This window comes from Piliocolobus tephrosceles, chromosome 10, assembly GCF_002776525.5.
Source record: "Piliocolobus tephrosceles isolate RC106 chromosome 10, ASM277652v3, whole genome shotgun sequence".
In the NCBI taxonomy this organism is placed as follows: Eukaryota; Metazoa; Chordata; class Mammalia; order Primates; family Cercopithecidae; genus Piliocolobus; species Piliocolobus tephrosceles.
The window spans coordinates 109,930,410-109,949,688 of NC_045443.1; the positions used below are offsets into that span (position 1 = coordinate 109,930,410).

At 41.7% G+C, this 19,279-nt stretch overlaps 1 protein-coding gene across 5 annotated transcripts in view; it reads right to left on the reverse strand.

Moving 5' to 3' along the window:
• HECTD4 (HECT domain E3 ubiquitin protein ligase 4) overlaps positions 1-19,279 on the reverse strand; it is a 228,613-nt gene that overhangs the window by 138,487 nt on the left and 70,847 nt on the right. For all 5 annotated transcript variants that reach the window (XM_023203793.1, XM_023203776.3, XM_023203754.3 and 2 more), the window contains exons 4-7: positions 18,778-18,908; positions 15,363-15,471; positions 14,559-14,697; positions 11,897-12,067 (exon numbers count right to left, since the gene is read on the reverse strand). In XM_023203793.1, coding sequence (XP_023059561.1) covers positions 11,897-12,067; positions 14,559-14,697; positions 15,363-15,471; positions 18,778-18,908 — 550 coding nt within the window. The remainder of the gene's footprint in view (positions 1-11,896; positions 12,068-14,558; positions 14,698-15,362; positions 15,472-18,777; positions 18,909-19,279) is intronic.

Here is a 19,279-nt window from a genome sequence, read left to right on the forward strand (position 1 = left end):
AGAAAAAGATTCTATCTCAAAATCAATCCATCAATCCATCTTGCTTTAAAGTAGAATTTTACTTCAATAATAGGGCAAGGTACAGAAGAATGTGTATAATAAATCACCATTTGTGTACAAAACAGAAAAGGAAAAACAAAATACACACATGCATTTGTTTGTATGTGCTCAGTCCGTGGAAGGATATAGAAGAAAATGCCAACCTCACTTGCCTCTGAGGAGGGAAACTGGGTTAGGAAGCAGAGTAGGTGACAGACTTTTGTACCTTCTGAGTTGTATAACTACGTGAATATCATGTTAAAAATATATATATATATATATATATATTTTTTTTTTTTGAGACGGAGTCTCGCTCTGTCGCCCAGGCTGGAGTGCAGTGGCCGGATCTCAGCTCACTGCAAGCTCCACCTCCCGGGTTTACGCCATTCTCCTGCCTCAGCCTCCCGAGTGGCTGGGACTACAGGCACCCGCCACCTCGCCCGGCTAGTATTTTGTATTTTTTTAGTAGAGACGGGGTTTCACCATGTTAGCCAGGATGCTCTCGATCTCCTGACCTCGTGATCCGCCCGCCTCGGCCTCCCAAAGTGCTGGGATTACAGGCTTGAGCCACCGCGCCCGGCCCAAAAATATTTTTAATTAAAACAACATAGCTATTACTATCAGTACTTAGTTTTGTTTCTTTTTTTTTGCGGTGGTGGGGAGACAGGGTCTCACTCTGTCACCCAGGCTGGAGTGCAGTGGCGCAATCATAGCTCACTACAGTCTTGACCTTCTGGGCTCAAGCAATCCCCCTGCCTCAGCCCCCTAAGTAGCTGGGACTATAGTCGTGCACCACCACACCTGGCTAATTTTCTTTTATTTTTTGGAGAGATGAGGTCTCACTTTGTTGCTCAGACTGGTCTTCTTTTTTCTTTTCTTACAGGTCATGCTAATCTTTTCTGTATCTTTCCAATTTTGATGTCTGTGCTGCTGAAGTGAGCACTTATCAGTACTCCTAAGTATTGGAGTGAAATCATAATTCCCAGCAAATTTAATTCCTTCCAGTAATTATTATTAGCCACATCTATGTGACAAGTATCCATATTATTTAGAAACCAAGATTAATCATAACTCAGTAGAGAATTTCAGGGCTAGAACTCTACGAAACATTTCATCTAAAGCATTATTTCATAAAGTTTTTTGCCTGGTTTGGCCCAGCAAATCACAGGAGGTCTATGGCTAAGCCCTATCATTTGTGAATTTAGAAACAGGTGACTTTTTAAAATCTATTCCATAACTTAAATTTTAAAAAATGAGATTAAAATATTTCAATGTTCCCACAGTCCATTCCATCATCCCCTTCCAATTTCTCTCCTGTTTTCACATCAAACCCCTGGAGAGAAAGATCTATTGTTCTCCATCTTATCCTCCCTACCTTACCCTCAACCAATTCCATCTGGCTGCCACTCCTATTATTCCCCAAAACAGCTCTTGTTAGCACTTCAACAGCCTCCATATTATAATTCAAAAGGCCTCTTTCAGTCTGACTTTGACTTCTCCAGCAGAATTCAATGCTGTTAAACAAGTTCTCCTTTTTATAAAAAATTCCTTTTTTAAAAGTTAATTTTTCTAAATAGCCCATTGTTAAACTTTAAAAACATATGAAAAGATCAATGGTGGAAAGTAAGTCTTGCCCCAACCAGTTCCCTTCCCCAGGGAAACCAATGCCTCCAGTCTCTTGTGATGTTTCATCCATTCATTCATTTAGCAAATATTTAATAAGCATCTACTGTGTGCTGGGTACTATTCTAGCACCGGAGGGCACGGTGGCTCATATCTACAGCCACAGCACTTTGGGAAGCCAAGGCAGGCCAGACTACTTGAGTCTAGGAGTTCAAGGCTAGCTGGCGCAACAGCGAAATCCCGTCTCAAAAAAAAGAGAGAGAGAGGGAGAGAGAAACAAAAATCCCTTCCGTGCTGGAGCTGACATTCTAAGCAGGGGAGACAGTCAATAAATAAGCAAATAAATGAGTAGTAAGAAGAAAACTACAGCAGGGCAAAGAGGATAGGGAGGATTTTATTTTATACAAAATATTTCATATAGAATGGTCTTGTTTTACATGAAATATTTCGTACAGAAAAGTCTTTCTGGTAAGGTGATTTTTTTTTTTTTTTTTTTTTTTTTGAGAAATAGGGCCTTGCTCTGTTACCCAGGCTGGAATGCAGTGGTGTAATCCTAGCTCACTACAGCCTTGGACTCCTGGACTGAAGTGACTGAAGTGATCCTTCTACCTCAGCAACTGGCTAATGGTAATTTTTTTTTTTTTTTAAATAGAGACAGGGCCTCACTTTGTTGCCCAGGCTGGTCTTGAACTCCTGGCTTCAAGTGATCTTCCTGTTTTAGCCTCCCAAAATGCTGAGATTATAGGCATGAGCCACTGTACCCGGCCCTCTTTTTCTTTTTTTTTTTTGAGACAGGGTCTGTCTCACTCCACTGCCCAGGCTGTGTGCAGTGGTGTGATTGTACTTCTCTGCAGCCTTAAACTCCTGGGCTCAAGCAATCCTCCCACCTTATCTCTCCAAATAGCTGGGACTACGGATGTGCACCATTAAATTAAAAAAAAAAAAAAATATATATATATATATATATTTGTAGTGATGTGGTCTCACTTTGTTGCCTAAGCTGGTCTCAAATCCTTGGCCTCAAGCTATCCTCCCACCTTGGCCTCCCAAAGTGCTGGGATTACAGGTGTGAGCCACTGTGCCTGGCCTGGCCTGATAAGGTGATATTTGAGCAGAGACATTTAAAAAGTGAGAGAAACAGCCATGTGGTTATCTATAGTCCAATATTCCAGCACAAGGGGACAGAGGAGGAACATACTTGGTGTGTGTGAGTAACATGGAGGAAGCATGGCTAAGTGGCATGAACAAGAAGGTATGGTAGGTGCAGAGGGTGTAGGTGCAGCAGGTGGTAGGTGCAGAGGGTGTAGGTGCAGTAGATGTACGTGCAGTGCATGTAGGTGCATTGGATGTAGGTGCAGAGGGTGTAGGTACAGTGGATGTACGTGCAGTGGGTGTAGGTGCAGCAAGTGGTAAGTGCAGAGGGTGTAGGTGCAGTGGATGTAGGTGCAGAGGGTGTAGGTGCAGTGGATATAGGTGCAGAAGGTGTAGGTGCAGTGGATGTAGGTGCAGTGGATATAAGTGCAGAGGGTGTAGGTGCAGTGGATGTAGGTGCAGAGGGTGTAGGTGCAGTGGATGTAGGTGCAGTGGATGTAGGTGCAGAGGGTGTAGGTGCAGTGGATGTAGGTGCAGTGGATATAAGTGCAGAGGGTGTAGGTGCAGTGGATGTAGGTGCAGAGGGTGTAGGTGCAGTGGATGTAGGTGCAGTGGGTGTAGGTGCAGCAAGTGGTAAGTGCAGAGGGTGTAGGTGCAGTGGATGTAGGTGCAGATGGTGTAGATGCAGATGGTGTAGGTACAGAGGGTGCAGGTGCAGCAAGTGGTAACTGCAGAGGGTGTAGGTGCAGTGGATATAGGTGCAGATGGTGTAGATGCAGAGGGTGTAGGTGCAGTGGATGTAGTTGCAGATGGTGTAGGTGCAGAGGGTGTAGGTGCAGTGGATGTAGGTGCAGAAAGTATAGGTGCAGTGGATGTAGGTGCAGATGGTGTAGGTGCAGAGGGTGTAGGTGCAGTGGATATAGGTGCAGATGGTGTAGGTGCAGAGGGTGTAGGTGTATGGATGTAGGTGCAAAGGGTGCAGGTGCTATAGATGTAGGTGCAGAGGGTGTAAGTGCAGAAGGTGTAGGTGCAGTGAATGTAGATGCAGAGGGTGTAGGTGCAGTGGATGTAGGTGCAGAGGGTATAAGTGCAGCAAGTGGGAAGTGCAGGTGTAGGTGCAGTGCATGTAGGTGCAGAGGGTGTAGGTGCAACAGGTGGTAGGTGCAGTGGATGGCAGTACAGAGGGTGTAGGTGCAGTGGGGACCCAATCATTCAGCACCTCTATAGAAGTAATGGGATGGGATACATTTTGAAGATAGAGCAGACAGTATTTGCTGACTAGATATGGAATTTGGCAGGGGTAGGGGGAGAAGGCAGAGTCCAGAGTGACACCAAAGGTCTCTGGCGAGCAGTGGAAAGACACATGCCATTATCTGAAATGGGAAAGATTTTGGAAGGAGCAAATCTGAACTAACCTCAGGAGTTTAACTGGGGGCATATTTAGCTTGAGGTGACCATAAGATTTCCAACTGGAGAAGTCTAATATTCTGTGCACATGCAAGCAAACACCCACATCAATATGCACCTAGAGTTTTGGTAGCAGGTTTTGGCTGAGAAGAAAATTTGAGCATCATCAACATATACAGATGTTTGAGGCCACAAAACAAGAGGAGATCAACTAAGAAGTAAGACAGTTGACAGAAGCAGACAGAGCAGAGAGAAGAGGTCCTACAGATAAGACTCAGAAGGAACAATCAGCAAGTAGAAGTATCATGGGGTGTCCACAGCCTAGTGAAAACAGTTTCAAGAATGGAGAAGTGATGAACCATGTCAAATAATAGCAGACCACTGAATTCAGCAATGTGGGAGCCACTGTTTGGTGGCATGATGAGGATGCATCAAGAGCGATGGGTTCAAGAGAAAATGGAAGGAGAGGAGGCAATGACAATGAAAATAAATGATTTCAAGAGTGTCACTATAATGGGGAGCCAAAAAAGTAGAGTGCCTGGAGGTAGGCAGGAATCAGGAGAGTTGGCTTTGTTTTCTCAAGATGGGATACACTCTAACGTATCTGTATGCTGTGGTGGACGATCCACTGAGAGAGGAAAAGTTGTTAACACAGAAGAAAGGCAATTGCAGAAACATTCTGTCCCCTAGCCACTTTTATTACACAGCAGGTAGTGAATACACACAGTGTTCTGAGCCTAGCTTTCTGTACTAAACAGTATCTCATGGAAATTAATCTACTTCATTCTAGGTAGATCTGCCTCGTACTTTTTTTAATTTTTAAAAAATTATATTAATTTTTTTTTTTTTTCTTAAGAGATGAGGTCTCACTATGCTGCATGTTGCCCAGGCTGGTCTCAAAATCCCAGACTCAAGCGATCCTCCCACCTCGAGCCTCCTAATGTGCTTGGATTGGCCAGGTGTGGTGAGTTATGCCTGTAATCCCAGCACTTTGGGAGGTTGAGCCGGGTGGATCACCTGGGATCAGGAGTTCAACACCAGCCTGGACAACATGGTGAAACTCTGTCTCTACTAAAAATACAAAAATAGCCAGTGTGGTGGCAGGCGCCTGTAATCCCAGCTATTCAGGAGGCTGAGGCAGGAGAATCACTTGAACCTGGGAGGTGGAGGTTACAATGAGCCGAGATAGTGCCACTGCACTCCAGCCTGGGTGACACAGCGAGACTCCATCTCAAAAAAAAAAATAATAATAAACAAAGTGCTGGGGTTACAGGCATGACAACCGTGCCCGGCTGCTGTATACTTTTAATGGCTACACAGTGTTCTATTCTGTGAAAGCACCATAGGCAGCAAGCCAGGTATCTATGTTTAGCTTCCCAAGTTAACATTTTAGGAAAGTTGCTAAATTAGTGGCTGGGTGACACTTAAAAAGTTTTTTAATGATGAAAAACTTCAAACACATGCAAAAAAAAGAATAGTACAATGAACCTCCATGTACCCATGATTCGGATTCAACTATTGCCACACCTGTTTAACCTATCCTCCTATTTTTTTTTTCTTTTGCTCAACTATTTTAAGGCATATTCCAGACATCACGCAATTCCATTTCTGAATATTCTGAATACTTCACTAAGCATCTCTAAAAATATGGACATTTTCTTATATATTTCACCATCATACTTAAAAATTAGACTAAGTTCAGATGCAGGGACCTCACATCTGTAATCCCAACACTTTGGGAGACTGAGGCAGGAGGATCCAATGAGCTCAGAGTTCAACACCAGCCTGGACAACATGGAGTAACCTCCCACCACCATCTCTACAAAAAATTAGCCAGGCATAGTGGCATATGCTTGTAGTCCCAGCTACTTGGGAGGCTGAGGTAGGAGGTTCACTTGAGCCCAGGTGTCTGAGGCTGCAGTGAGCCGAGATCTAGCCACTGCACTCCAGGCTGGGTGACAGAGAGACTCTGTCTCAAAAAACAAACAAACAAACAAACAAACAAACAAACAAACAAACAAAGTAAACTAAGACTAAGCCCCTTGGTTTCATCTAATATTCCTAATACTTTCATATTCAAATTATCTCCAAAAAGATTTTTTTAATTGGCTTGTTTTATTCAGGCTCTGAAAATTATTTAGAAATTGTTCTTTTAATCTAGAGCAGGTTCCCTCCTCCCCAACTTTTTATTTCACGCCACAGGCAGGGATTGTTTTTTAATTGTTCTATTTCCTTCAAGGCAGGTATCAGCTTTTGATTATATGTCTAAATATATCTGTATGTTGTCTTCATAGCTGATTGACACGTTGGTTGAATATGTACTTCTAGGTTGAAAAATAATTTCTGGCAGGAGGCAGGGGATGCTGAACATTAAAAAGGAAGATCCAAGGCCAGGCACAGTGGCTCACGCCTGTAATTCTAGCACTTTGGGAGGCCAAGGGGGGTGGATCACTTGAGGTCAGGAGTTTGAGACCAGGCTGGCCAACATGGTGAAACCCCATCTCTGCTAAAAATACAAAAATTAGCTGGGCATGATGGCCTGTAGTCCCAGCTACTAGGGAGGCTGAAGCTGGAGAATCGCTTCAGCCTGGGAGGCGGAGGTTGCAATGAGCCAAGATCATGCCACTGCACTCCAGCCTGAGTGACGGAAGAAGATTCCATCTCAAAAAAAAGAAAGAAAGAAAGAAAGAAAGAAAGAAAGAAAGAAAGAAACAAACAAACAAACAAACAAACAAAAACAATTTCCCTCAGAATTTTGAAAGTACTGCTCCATTTTTGCATCCAGGAATGCTACTGGATAGCCTGGTGCTTTTTGAATTGCTCAACATTTATATATATACTTTTTTTAAATTTCTGGAAGCTTTAGAATCCTCTTTTATGCTTGGTAATCTGCAATTTCATGATGGTGTGGGTATTTTGCATTCACTGTGTCAGATACCTTTTAATCCAGATGCCAACATCCTTCGGTCTGAAATCTTTCCTGTATTGTTTCTTTTTTTTTTTTTTTCCTTTCTGAGACAGGTTCTCACTCTGTCACTCAGGCTGGAATGCAGTGGTGCAATCACAGCTCACTGCAGTCTTGACCTCCAGGGCTCAAGCAATCCTCTCGCCTCAGCCTCCTGAGTAGCTAAGACTATAGTAGTGTGCCATCATGCCTGCATAATCTAAAAAAAAAAATGTGTAGAGGTGGCATCCCACTATGTTGCTCAGGCTGGTCTTGAACTTCTTGGCCCTACTAGCATTATAGGCATGAACTACTGTACCCAGCCTGTATTACTTCTTTTTTTTGAGATGGAGTCTCGCCCTATTGCCCAGGTTGGAGTGCAATGGCATGATCTCAGCTCTGCCTTGGGGGAGCCTCCCAGGTTCAAACTATTCTCCTGTCTCAGTCTCCTAGTAGCTGGGCTTTACAGGTGTCCACCACCATGCCCAGCTAATTTTTGTATTTTTAGTAGGGTCAGGGTTTCACCATGTTGGCCAGGCTGGTCTCAAACTCCTGACCTCGTGATCTGCCCACCTCAGCCTCCCAAAGTGTTGGGATTACAGGTGTGAGCCACTGCACCCAGACCCCTGCCTGTATTATTTCTTGATCATGTCATCCTCTTTATTTTCTGTTCTTTTTGGAACTCCTATTAGCAAGACTTTAGATGGATGGCTCCACACATCTTTTATCTTTTCTTTCATATTTACTGTTCTTTATCTACTTGTCCTTTCTGAAATATTTCTTAACTCTTTTACTAATTTTCAAATTTGGATAATCATAGTTTTAATTTTCTCATTCCCTGCTAATTCCTTTTTGAGGCATCCTGTCCTGTTTTATAATATGAATGCAATATCTTCACATATCTCACAGAGCAGATAGTGCTTATGTGAAGTTTTACTCTATTTCTTCAGCTAGCTGGTTTTTTTTTTTAAGGAAAATTTGTATTATTTTAATTTTATGTACAGAAAACTCAACAGTATGCATTTAACCCAGTTTAGTGGCAAGTTCTTTAGCCTTTGCCTTTTCGAGCTTGGCGATGGAAGCCACAGACTTGGGACCCAAGATACTGCCTCCCCAGTGACAGCGGATCTCATTGTATCTGCCGTTGTCATTGGTCCTGATAGCTTCCACCAGCTTAGTCAAAGCGCCTTTGTCTTCCAAGTTCACCTGTGTGAAGGCGACAGTGGTGTAGGTCTTCCTGTGGACTAGACGGCCCAGTCTTCCCTTCCCCTTGATAATGCAGTAAGGGACCCCCATTTTACAACACAAGGCAGGCAAGAAGACAACCAGCTCGAAGGAATCCACGTCGTGTGCAATCACCACCAGCTGAGCTTTCTTGTTCTCTACCAAGGTGGCAGGTGGTCTCTTAGTGGGGATGTTCCCTTTGCCAGCAGCTCTCTTCTTAGCCCGGGCCAACAGCCTCTGCTTCTTCTCTTGCTTTGTCTCTGGTCTGTACTTGTGGGCCAGCTTAAGCAGCTGAGTAGCTGTTTGGCGGTTCAGGGTCTGGGTGAACTGGTTAATCGCAGGAGGCACTTTCAGCTGTTTATAGAGGATGGCTCTCTGCCGCTGCAACCTGACATAGCGGGCCATTTCACAAAGTAGGTGAGGTCTCTTTTGGGCTGAATGTCCTGTCCAATGCCAAAATTCTTACGCCTTTTCTCAAACAGGGAATTCACCACTTTCTTGGCCTCCCGCTTCTTCACAACAGCAGGAGGAAGGGGCCAGAGCCACCTTCCTCCCCTTGACCTTCTTTCCTTTCAGCATCTTGGGCAGCGGGAGGCCAGTTAGCTGTTTTTTAACTTTTCTCATTTTTAACCTTCATATTAGAAGCTTTCCTCACTTTTCTAGTAATCCTTGGTAGTTTGCTCTTTTTGTTTAATTTTAAAACTTTTTATTAGGGAAAATTTTCAACATACACAAAAGAAGAAAGAATAGAATAATGAGTTTCCTATGTGCTGAACCCCTGGCTTCAATCATTAGCACTATTTTTTTTTTTTTTTTTTTTTTGAGGCAGAGTCTCGCTCTGTTGCCCAGGCTGGAGTGCAGTGGCGGGATCTCGGCTCACTGCAAACTCCACTTTCCGGGTTCACGCCATTCTCCTGCCTCAGCCTCCTGAGTAGCTGGGACTACAAGCGCCCGCCACCACGCCCGGCTAATTTTTTTATATTTTTAGTAGAGACGGGGTTTCACCGTGTTAGCCAGGATGGTCTTGATCTCCTGACCTTGTGATCCACCCACCTCGGCCTCCCAAAGTGCTGGGATTACAGGCTTGAGCCACCGCGCCCGGCCAGCACTATTTTTTTAACCCATTTGCCTCCCCTCCACACACATACCTCTCCAAAGTTTGGAATTTTGTTTGTTTGGGTTTTTATTTTGTCTGCTCTTTTTTTTTTTAACAGTTCAGCACTAATCAGGAATTCTGTGGACAGGGTTGAAGCTTGCTTGCTGGAAGACATCACTTGTGGGTGATTCACCAGAGAGGCAAGTATTTTCCCTTAGATGACCCCAACATCAGTATGAGAGGTCTTTTTTCAAACAGGGTCATTCAATTTCTTCAGAAAATAACTAAGTCTTGGGCCCGGACAGCCAGCATCTGAATGCAAATGTGTGAACAGGAAGGGGGCCTGCAGGCCCTTATCTAAACTCTGTCTACCACCTTGTCTCACAATGGCTTTGCACCACATCTGATCTCCCAGTTGCTAAGATGCTCTAAGGTTGGTAGGGTGAGTCATCTCTCTTCCTCTGGGTATTCCCCTAAATGTATACTTGGCTTTCTCCACAAAGAAGTATGAGAAAGGACACTACACTCTCCATCTTATCTTCTAAAGTAGGGGGATAAGAGATACTGCCTAGAGTTCATGAACAAGAAATAAAGGTTTAACTGCAAATTACAAAGATAACTAAAAGACAAACCAAAACAAAGGAAATCAATATGCTAGGTGGAATCAGAAAAGAAAGAGGGAGGCCAGGTGTGGTGGCTCAGGTCTGTTATCCTAGCACTTTGGGAGGCTGAGGCATGCTGATCACTTGAGCTCAGGAGTTCGAAGCCAGCCCAAGCAACATGGTGAAACCCTGTCTCTACAAAAAAACACAAAAATTAGCTGGGTGTGGTCATGCACACCTAAGTCCCAGCTACTTGGGAGGCTGAGGTGGGAGGATAAGGTGTACCAGAGCACCGTCATCTCAGACAAACACTGCCACTTTAAGTTCCAGCTCCCTCTTTAAAACTCCTGGGCTCAAGAGATCCTTCCATCTCAGCCTCCCAAGCACTGGGATTACAGGCATGAGCCACTGTGCTCAGCCAAGACCTAAATGAAAATTCCTTAAACAGCTGGTAAGTCTGTTTAAAAACCAATTTAAAAAAAAAAAAAAAAAAAAGCTTTTCTGACAATTACGAACACATGTTCAATCTCTAGCAGACCAGTTCAAAGATTCTCTCTGGCAGGGACATTTTATAAGATAATGGTTAGAGGACACTGTGAGATTCAATAGGAAAAGAACATGCACAGTTAAAGGTTACAAGACTTCTGACTGATAGTCTGCTGTTGGGTTGGATGACTGGTTTCCCAGGACATGTTTTAATCCTGTTAAAATTTATTAGAAAATTGCTTTGGTGTGTGTGTGTGTTTTTTTCAAAGGAATGCTAATTTCTTCCCAAAAGGAGACTGTAAATTATCTCATGGAAAAAGGTTTTGTCACAGACCTGGCTTGGGGCAATTTGTTCTTTTATAAGTCTCTACAAATACTACCGAGACCAGCTCTGTCCAACAGAACATTCTTCATGATGGAAATGGTCTATATCTTTGCTGTTCAACGAAGAAGCCACTAGTCATATGGCTACTGAGCACTTGAACTGTGGCTAATACAGCTAAGCCACTCCAGTTTTAATTTTATTAAATTTCAAGTGAAATTTAAATAGCAACGTATGGCTAGCGGCCACTGTGCAGGATGGTGTGGATCTAAAGTGCCGTGGCTCCCAGCTGCTCCTTACCCCAAGCCCTTCTCCTCTCTCTGCATTCCAGCCACTCTGGTCCACTTTTTCTTCCTAAAACATGCTGGCTCCTGCCACAGACACTTTGCACGTGTGGTCTCCTCTTCCTGAAATGTTCTTCCCTCACCTGCTCCCCAGCCTCTTCATCTGGTACACGACTATTTTTCCTTCACTAACTAGGATTATCTTGTGCATTTATTTGCTCACTTGTTTATGGTTAATCTTTATGTCTCTCAACCACCATCACCCCAACCCACCCAACTCTGGGGCCTGAATACACATCACATTTGGGCAAGAACCCTGCCCACCCTGTCCATCTCTGCCCTCCCACCACCTAGATAGAACACACTTGGATCTCAGTGAGCATCTGGCTAATATCTAAAAGGTAAATGACGTGTCACAATGTTGTTATCTCTCTCAGAGACTTCCAATTTCTATCTGTAGACCCATTCTTGCTACTCTAATGTTGTCCCACATTTCCAACAGCCTGTGAGCGTTTCTACTTAAATATCCTGCTGTCTACACATTAAATAATGTTATCTCCAATCACCAGATTAACCTTCAGAAAGTTTGGCTCTACTTACGTCATATGACTCCAAACAAAGAAACCTTCAAAGGCATCTAAGAGAAAAATCAATTTTAAGGAAACACTGAACACACTATACATGCTGCAAGGTTCTTAGGCCCTTTGCACACCAATATAAAAAGAAAGCAAACAGAAATGTTTCTGCAAAGACACAAGCGAGAAAGTTCAAACTTACCACAAGTTCAAAAATGTCCATGAAGACAGAATGTCCCTTTGGTGTTTTCTCATTCAGGCTGGCAGGAGACCAGATCCAGTAGAAGTAAGTGCCATCTGAAGACAGGTGCACAGTGCTCATGGTGCTGCCAATGGGGAGGTGATTGGCTGGCATTGGCACCACCTGGCACACCTGGGCATGAAAGGGAGGAAATCTCCATTAGAGCCACATATAAATTCTGATTAATCCTATCAGCTCATCATTAATGCCATTATGTCCAAGATGAGAATTCACTAGGCTTTCTGGTCAAAATAAAATGGATATTTATCTCTAAGAATAATATACACAAATCACATGGCAAAAATATAAAGGTTCATACAATGGGCAATAGAATAAATATGAACAGCCATGCAGATGAAAAGGTCCTTGGGATTAATTCAAATTATTTTTTAATAGGAAAAAGTATTTACTAAACACTTTGAATCTGTTATGCACATGTGTTGTATCTAACACTTATTAAAAACAAAGTTTTAGAGAAGCAGAACTTTCTGAAATTTCTTTAGTAAATGAATTTAAGATAATTTTATTTAAAGGACAAGAACTGTGTCTTGTTCACCTCTATATCTCCAGTACCTAATGGAAAGCCTAACTCAAAGTTATTTAATGAATATGGAAACAAGGAAAAAGAGACAGCAAAGAAAGCCAAGAGGAAAAGCTGAGAAGAGGGAGAAGGAGAAACAAAGAAAAAAATATAAAGGCCCATGACAGATCCTAACTTAGCACAGAAGGACTAACTGAAATGCATCAAGTCCATCAGGAAGAAAAAACAAACACCAATTCTGTATACTAAACATGAAGGCACATGTTTCTAATATTAAACATCCTTCTGTTTCAACATAATGAATAAGCTTTGCATCATTTCACGTTAAATGTGTAGCTACATACTAATTTTTACTGCCAAAGATAAGCACTTAAAATGATGGAACATTAGAACCACAAAAACCTGCTGGCTAGGTTTAAAAAAAAAAAAAATCCAGAAATAGAAGAGCTGAGAAACTTAAAATAAAAATAATTAGAGAAGGTCAGATGCCTTCAGAAAACAGAAGAACAGTGTTCAATTCCCCATTACTTTGGGAGGGGGCACTAGTTTTCCCAAGGCTATCTCTGACCCCTCAAGTGATTTCACATGAACTTTTTACCAGACCTGTTTTGTCTAGTTCAAAAGTAAAAACTCATTTAGAGGATGTAACCATACTTTGAACCTACAGTGCCAGGAAGACTAGAAAGTTGACAGCTACTAATTGGCCTGTGTTATCCCCAAAGTGCTCCATTCCAATGCACGTATCTAGTTTGTGACCTACAGCCCTGCTTTCTTGGACAGTGTCAAAGTTTCTGCAACAACACTGAGGAACCCGGAATTACTTCAAATGTAAACCGTGTTCTGAGATTTAACATTTGTTTAACTTCCAGTCTTATAACTTCTATTTCAAATGAGTATGAGACATTCTCATGACTGTACTTGTAACAAGAAATTAGGTTAATTGGGCATCTATTTGTTAATTTGTTCATTTTATTCATCCAACAATTATTGAGCACCTACTATTGTGCTCTGGAGATGACAGTGGTGAACAGGACTCAGTCCCTGTTCTCTAGGACAGGCAGTTGAGTGACAAGAAGAAATGTAACATTACACTTAATTTCTAGATATGACTACTCTCTGAGCACTCACTCCACAGATGCCAACTCTAATCATTTAATCCAACTTCATTTGAAAGGCAGAAAGTTGCAGTGTAAAGAGTTCAAACTCCTGGGCAGAGAAGCAAAGGTTCAAGTTCTGGTGCTGCTACTATTGGCTGTACGGCCTTAGGCAAGTTACTTAACCTCTCTGAGCTGTATTCTTTCACTCAACAATAAACATTTACTGAATGCTTACTAGGTGCCTAGACTCAGTTGCCTTATCTGTAAGATAAACCTACATAGTAATGCCTCACAGGTAGGAAGAGGAAGTGTATGTAAATTGCCTAGGCCAGGGCCAAGCACATAGGAGATACTGAGGAATGGTAGTTATCATCATTGTTGTTATTATCAGTCAAATGTCAGGTAGTGTGTTATGTTCTAGGGATATACAGATGAGTAGGACAGGGTCCATACCTAAAGGTGTGCATGGTCAGTGAAGTTTGACAGAAAAGCAGGTAACTGCAGTGTAAGATAGTAAGTGCCATGGCAGAGTGCTTACGAGAGCACTAAAGCCAAGCTCTCAATCCCTAGCACACAATGATTTTACTCTACACTCATTTCAAAGCTCCCTTTCCCACAGAGAGGCTGTTTAGAACAAATTGAATAAGGAAATGATGCCTTCCCAAAATAGATCTGGTTCAAAAAAAAAAAAAAAAAAAACAGCTAGTATTTATACCATCTTTGACTGTCTAGAATTTTTTCTTAATTATAAAAAAAAGTTTGTTGTAGGCTGTAGAAACTTAGAGAATACACTCACTCAGTTCATATGGGAAAAGTCTAAGACATTAAATAAAAAACAGAATGCCCAAACTATAACAATTAAAAGGATGCCACTCTGGGAGGAAAATATATCAACTGTATGATTATTACTTCTGATGATGTCAGGAACTAACTTTATTGCCTCTAAAATATTTACTTTTTTAAAATGCCTTAGTTTTCTGTTTACCTGAAGGGTGTTCTGGTCAATGACCTGGAAAAGGGAGTGAGGTTTATTATCGAAAGAAACGGGCCGGTGGAGAAGACTGCCACTGCCAAAAGCCACCCATCCTGGTTCCAACTCCTCATTCCGGCAGTACACAAAACCTCTGTGGAAGGAAACGAAGCACAGGCTGAATCACCCGGCTATGTCAGAACCTCACATAAGCTACAACAGACACAAACAACATTTTTGACCTAATTTTAAAAAATGATTAAGTATGTAGAACATCTGAAGGAAAGTGAATGTATTACATCAATTTGAGGACTGCAAAACTATAGCAAATATTGACTTTCCACAATAACTTAGAGGGGAGAAAAAGTTGGGGGAAAAGATCTAAATGTATACAAGGCTCTCAAACTGTAGTTTCTTTTGGCAACAGTTTATAGATCTTATATCCCAACTGAAAATCACTTGCCAATCCAATGTCAAACCCAAGTTCAAAGAGACTTAAGTAGAAAAATGTCCACTTATCAACATGGAGAAGTCACTGATATTGTTACAAAAATACTGATCACAGAGGACTTTCTGGCTGGAAACAATGATCTTAGGGCTACCAAACTCTTCTGGGCCAAAACAAGGCTAAAATGCATTAACAGAACAAGATGGGGAAAGGTGGCAATAAGAGAAGATTGAAATTATTTTAATCAGTTCAGACTTATTTAGTTACTAGTCTATGGGGAGTCGGAATTTACCCCCAGTGTCTTCTTCAGAGATTTATGTAAGGAGGAAAATGTTCCAGCCCAATCATTTAGGAAGTTCCATGCAACTGACCTGAGAGTACCATGTAATCCAGACCCCAATTTGCTTACTCCTCTTCCAACTGAGTTAGTAGTATACAGGTAAAGACCGTCTGCCGTGAGACAGCGTCCCAAGTCAGCATCTGAAATCGTTTTTTCACAGGTAAATTATATATATGTTTTTTCTATTGAAATTATAAACATGCTTTTTCTAATGAAAAAGCCATTAGGAGGTTAAGTGAAAGATTACCTCTCAATTCTAAAATAAGAGCTTCAGTGTGACTTTCAGGGAAGATGGCTTGAACCCCCAAATCAAACATCCAAAATGCATGTGGACCAGGGACCAAAATAAAGTCAGATAGTTACCAGCAGGAGAATGTGGTTTAGCCCACCAAATGTTTTTCTTTCTTTTTTTTTTTTTTGAAAAGCTTGTACTGAGTCAAGTCATTCCTAATTCTAATTTGAAATGACTAAGAATACAGTACAACACTTTTATTAGTAATTGCATAGTAAGAGAAGCATGAGCTCTTATGAGCTCAGTAAGTGACCCTGAATCTCTTTGAACATCAGTTGCTTCATCTGTAAGATGTGGATAATAATAAGTACCTCAAGGGTTACAGTGATGGCCAGATGAGATAACAGAGGTAAATACATCTATACTGCTCTCTGATGCAAAGCCAGTATTCCATAAATGGCAAATGAAATTGTGTTAATATACTAATGATATACACTAAATTAAAATCTGCTTCTGTAGATTTTCCATTCAGAGATCCTAATTTTAGTCTCTGGAGGGACACAGCACAAAAGTTTAATATCTTTTCTATTTTAAAACAGCAATATGTTTCCCCTTAGCTCTGTCTTCCTTAATCTAAAACAGTATCTCTCTATATGATAATAATTGGTTTAGTAACTCATATTCCAAAGAATTTGCCTTAAAATAGAGCTTATGGATAAAACTTTCAGTGTTTATTTTCATAATCATTCTGCTCACTATGTTTAAGGGGAGTCTTTCCACCTGAAGCATGCCATTTTAGCTGGAGGAAATGCAATGTCACACCATCAAATTAGTACTAAAAATGCTATTAGCTTAAAAATTCAGTCTACTAATCTGAGACAACTGGGACCTGTACCTATTGGTTCCTCAATAAAAAAATTCATTAAAGTGGGTAATCATTTTTAAAACACTAATTTCATACCTTAAACATTTTAATTTAAAGCTTATAGACTACATTTATTCACCAATCTTTAGATTAAGGCCCAAGGCCTTCTGGGTATGGCTCTGTCGAGGGGCAGAAGTGAAAAGGACAAACAAAACAAGACTGGCCAGGAGTAGATACTTGTTGAAGCTGAGTAATGAGTACACAGGGCTTATTATAGTGTTCTCTCAACTTCAGTCGAATGTAGAATGTTCCAGTATTAAAAGTTACATTGCAGCTGTGCACGGTGGCTCATGTCTGTAATCCCAACACTTTGGGAGGCTGAGGCGGGCAGATCACCTGAGGTCAGAAGTTCAAGACCAGCCTGGCCAACATGGTGAAACCCCATCTCTACTAAAAACACACAAATTAGCCAGGCATGGTGGTGGGCACTTGTAATCCCAGCTACCACAGAGGCTGAGGCAGGAGAATCGCTTGAACCTGGGAGGCAGGGGTTGCAGTGAGCCAAGATCGCGCCATTGCACTCTAGCCTGGGCGACAAGAGCGAACCTCCGTCTCAAAAAAAAAAAAAATTACAAAAATTAGTCTAAAACCTATTATAAGAAAAACAGGCCAGGTGCCGTGGCTCGCACCTATAATCCTGGCACTTTGGGAAGCAGAGGTAATGGGAGGATGGCTTGAGCCTAGGAGTTAAAGACCAGCTTGGGCAACAAAGCGAGATCCTAGTCTCTATATAAACAAACAAACAAACAAACAAATAAATAATCCAGGCCTGTTAGTGTGTGCCTGTGGTCCCAGCTACCTAGAAGGCTAAGGTGGAAGGATGACTTGAGCCTGGGAAGCAGAGGCTGCAGTTGTGACTGCACCACTGCACTCCAACTTGGGCAACAGAGCAAGACCACATCTTGAAAAAAAAAAAAAAAAAAGAAAAACAAGAAAAGAAAAAAAAGAGAGAGAGAGAGAAAAGAAAACCATTCTCTCCCTAGACGCAAAACCAAAGGTTCAGGAAAATGAAAGCAAACAGACCAGCTTAATACCATCCTCCTCAGTGAGAAACTACACCCAGGAAGATACCAAATGGAGTTTTTTAAAAGGAGAAAATCAGGAAAGAAGTTTTCTGTGTTAAGCAGTTGGAGCCTATAATGTCTGAGAACTTCTTGGGTACCGCAGGCATTCTCCCTCTCCTGTTGACTCTGGTTGAGTCAGTGAAGGAAATAAATCATACCTAAAAGCCTTGCCTCTTCTTCTCCACACACTCGCATGCCTGTTTAGAAGAAATGGTAGACCATGGAAAGGCACAAGCCCTGGGCTGAGAGATGTGAGGGGGCTTGCCGCTTAGATTCTCCTCCGTGCTGGTGGGGTTGCCCAGGAAGGCTGCCCCATGGAGGGTGGGAAATGAAAGGGAGGGAGGAACAGACTCTCAATCCCACACCTGATGAACGCCAGTTTCTTAGAGACTCACTTCGTGAAGTCGTTCTGAAACATTCAACTTCTTAATGGCAACTATTTCCTGTTTTTTTTGTTTTTTTTTATTCCTATTTCATCAGTTATGTTAAGATTTAATGATATTATCACAATAGTAAGTACCAGTTACAATTAACAAACTGGTTTGGGAGCAAGCCTGCAACTCCGCTGGTGGGAGCAGAGCTGACCAGCCCTGTGGGTTCAGTGGACCACGGCAGGGCAGCAGCCTAGACAGTTTATTGAGTGAATGGAGAGGTCTAACCCATCTGGCAAGCCAGTTAAGAGAGCTTCTGCCATTTGTTGAGATAATGTAAGAAACTGACATGTAATACTGTAAAGCTCTGTAAAAACATTTTAACCTAGCCTACTTGTTTAAAGAAGATGTTAACAATGCATGCTCCCTTGAACCTCTTCATTTTTTGCTTTTAGAACTGGAGAGCTCATTAACACACAGAAAAATTACTAAAGGAAATATTATCAAGCAGTAAGACCTGATATTCTATTAGCAGACAAGAAAATTCAACTTAAGGCTATCATACCCAAACTCCAATATCCAGTAGCCAATTTAAGTAATTCATGGCTCCTTGGCAAGAGTGTACAGATGATACCTTTTCCTTGTGATAATAAAACCTATCCATTTTCTTACCTCACCAGTATCAGCTTTTATACTTTTACTGATAAAGCAGACAATGAACACACTGAATAGAAACCTTGAGCTCTTAACTAAAAGGAACACACAAAGTTATATCCAAATCATTTGCTACAGTGATGTAAAACCACTTTATTTACATCTTACTGTTAATCACAGGACAAAAACTTTTACATTACCTTTATTTTCAGAACTGGAGCCAGTGTTGCTATCTGGCGCAGGCAACATGTCTTCATAACCCCATGATACTATGTGTTTGCCCCCAAGCAAACAGGAGGGAGATCCAGGCCCTCCTTCCAAAAGCAACAGCCTATATGGGACAGAAAGAAAATCACAAAGACACTGAGACAATCTATTTCAGCAAGAAGTATACCTGCTACCCGAAAGAATAGAAACCAAAATCTTAAAACTAAGATGTATAATATTTTATAGAAATATTATTCAAAAAAGATATTCACAGTATTTTTATTTTTTATTTTTATTTTTTTTAGACAGAGTCTCGCTCTGTCACCCAGGCTGGAGTGCAGTGGTGCGATCTCAGCTCACTGCAACCTCTGCCTCCTGGGTTCAAGCGATTCTCCTGCCTCAGCCTCCCGCATAGATGGGACCACAGGCACCCACCACCATGCCTGGCTAATTTTTTTTTTTTTTTTTTTTTTTTTGAGACGGAGTCTTGCTTTG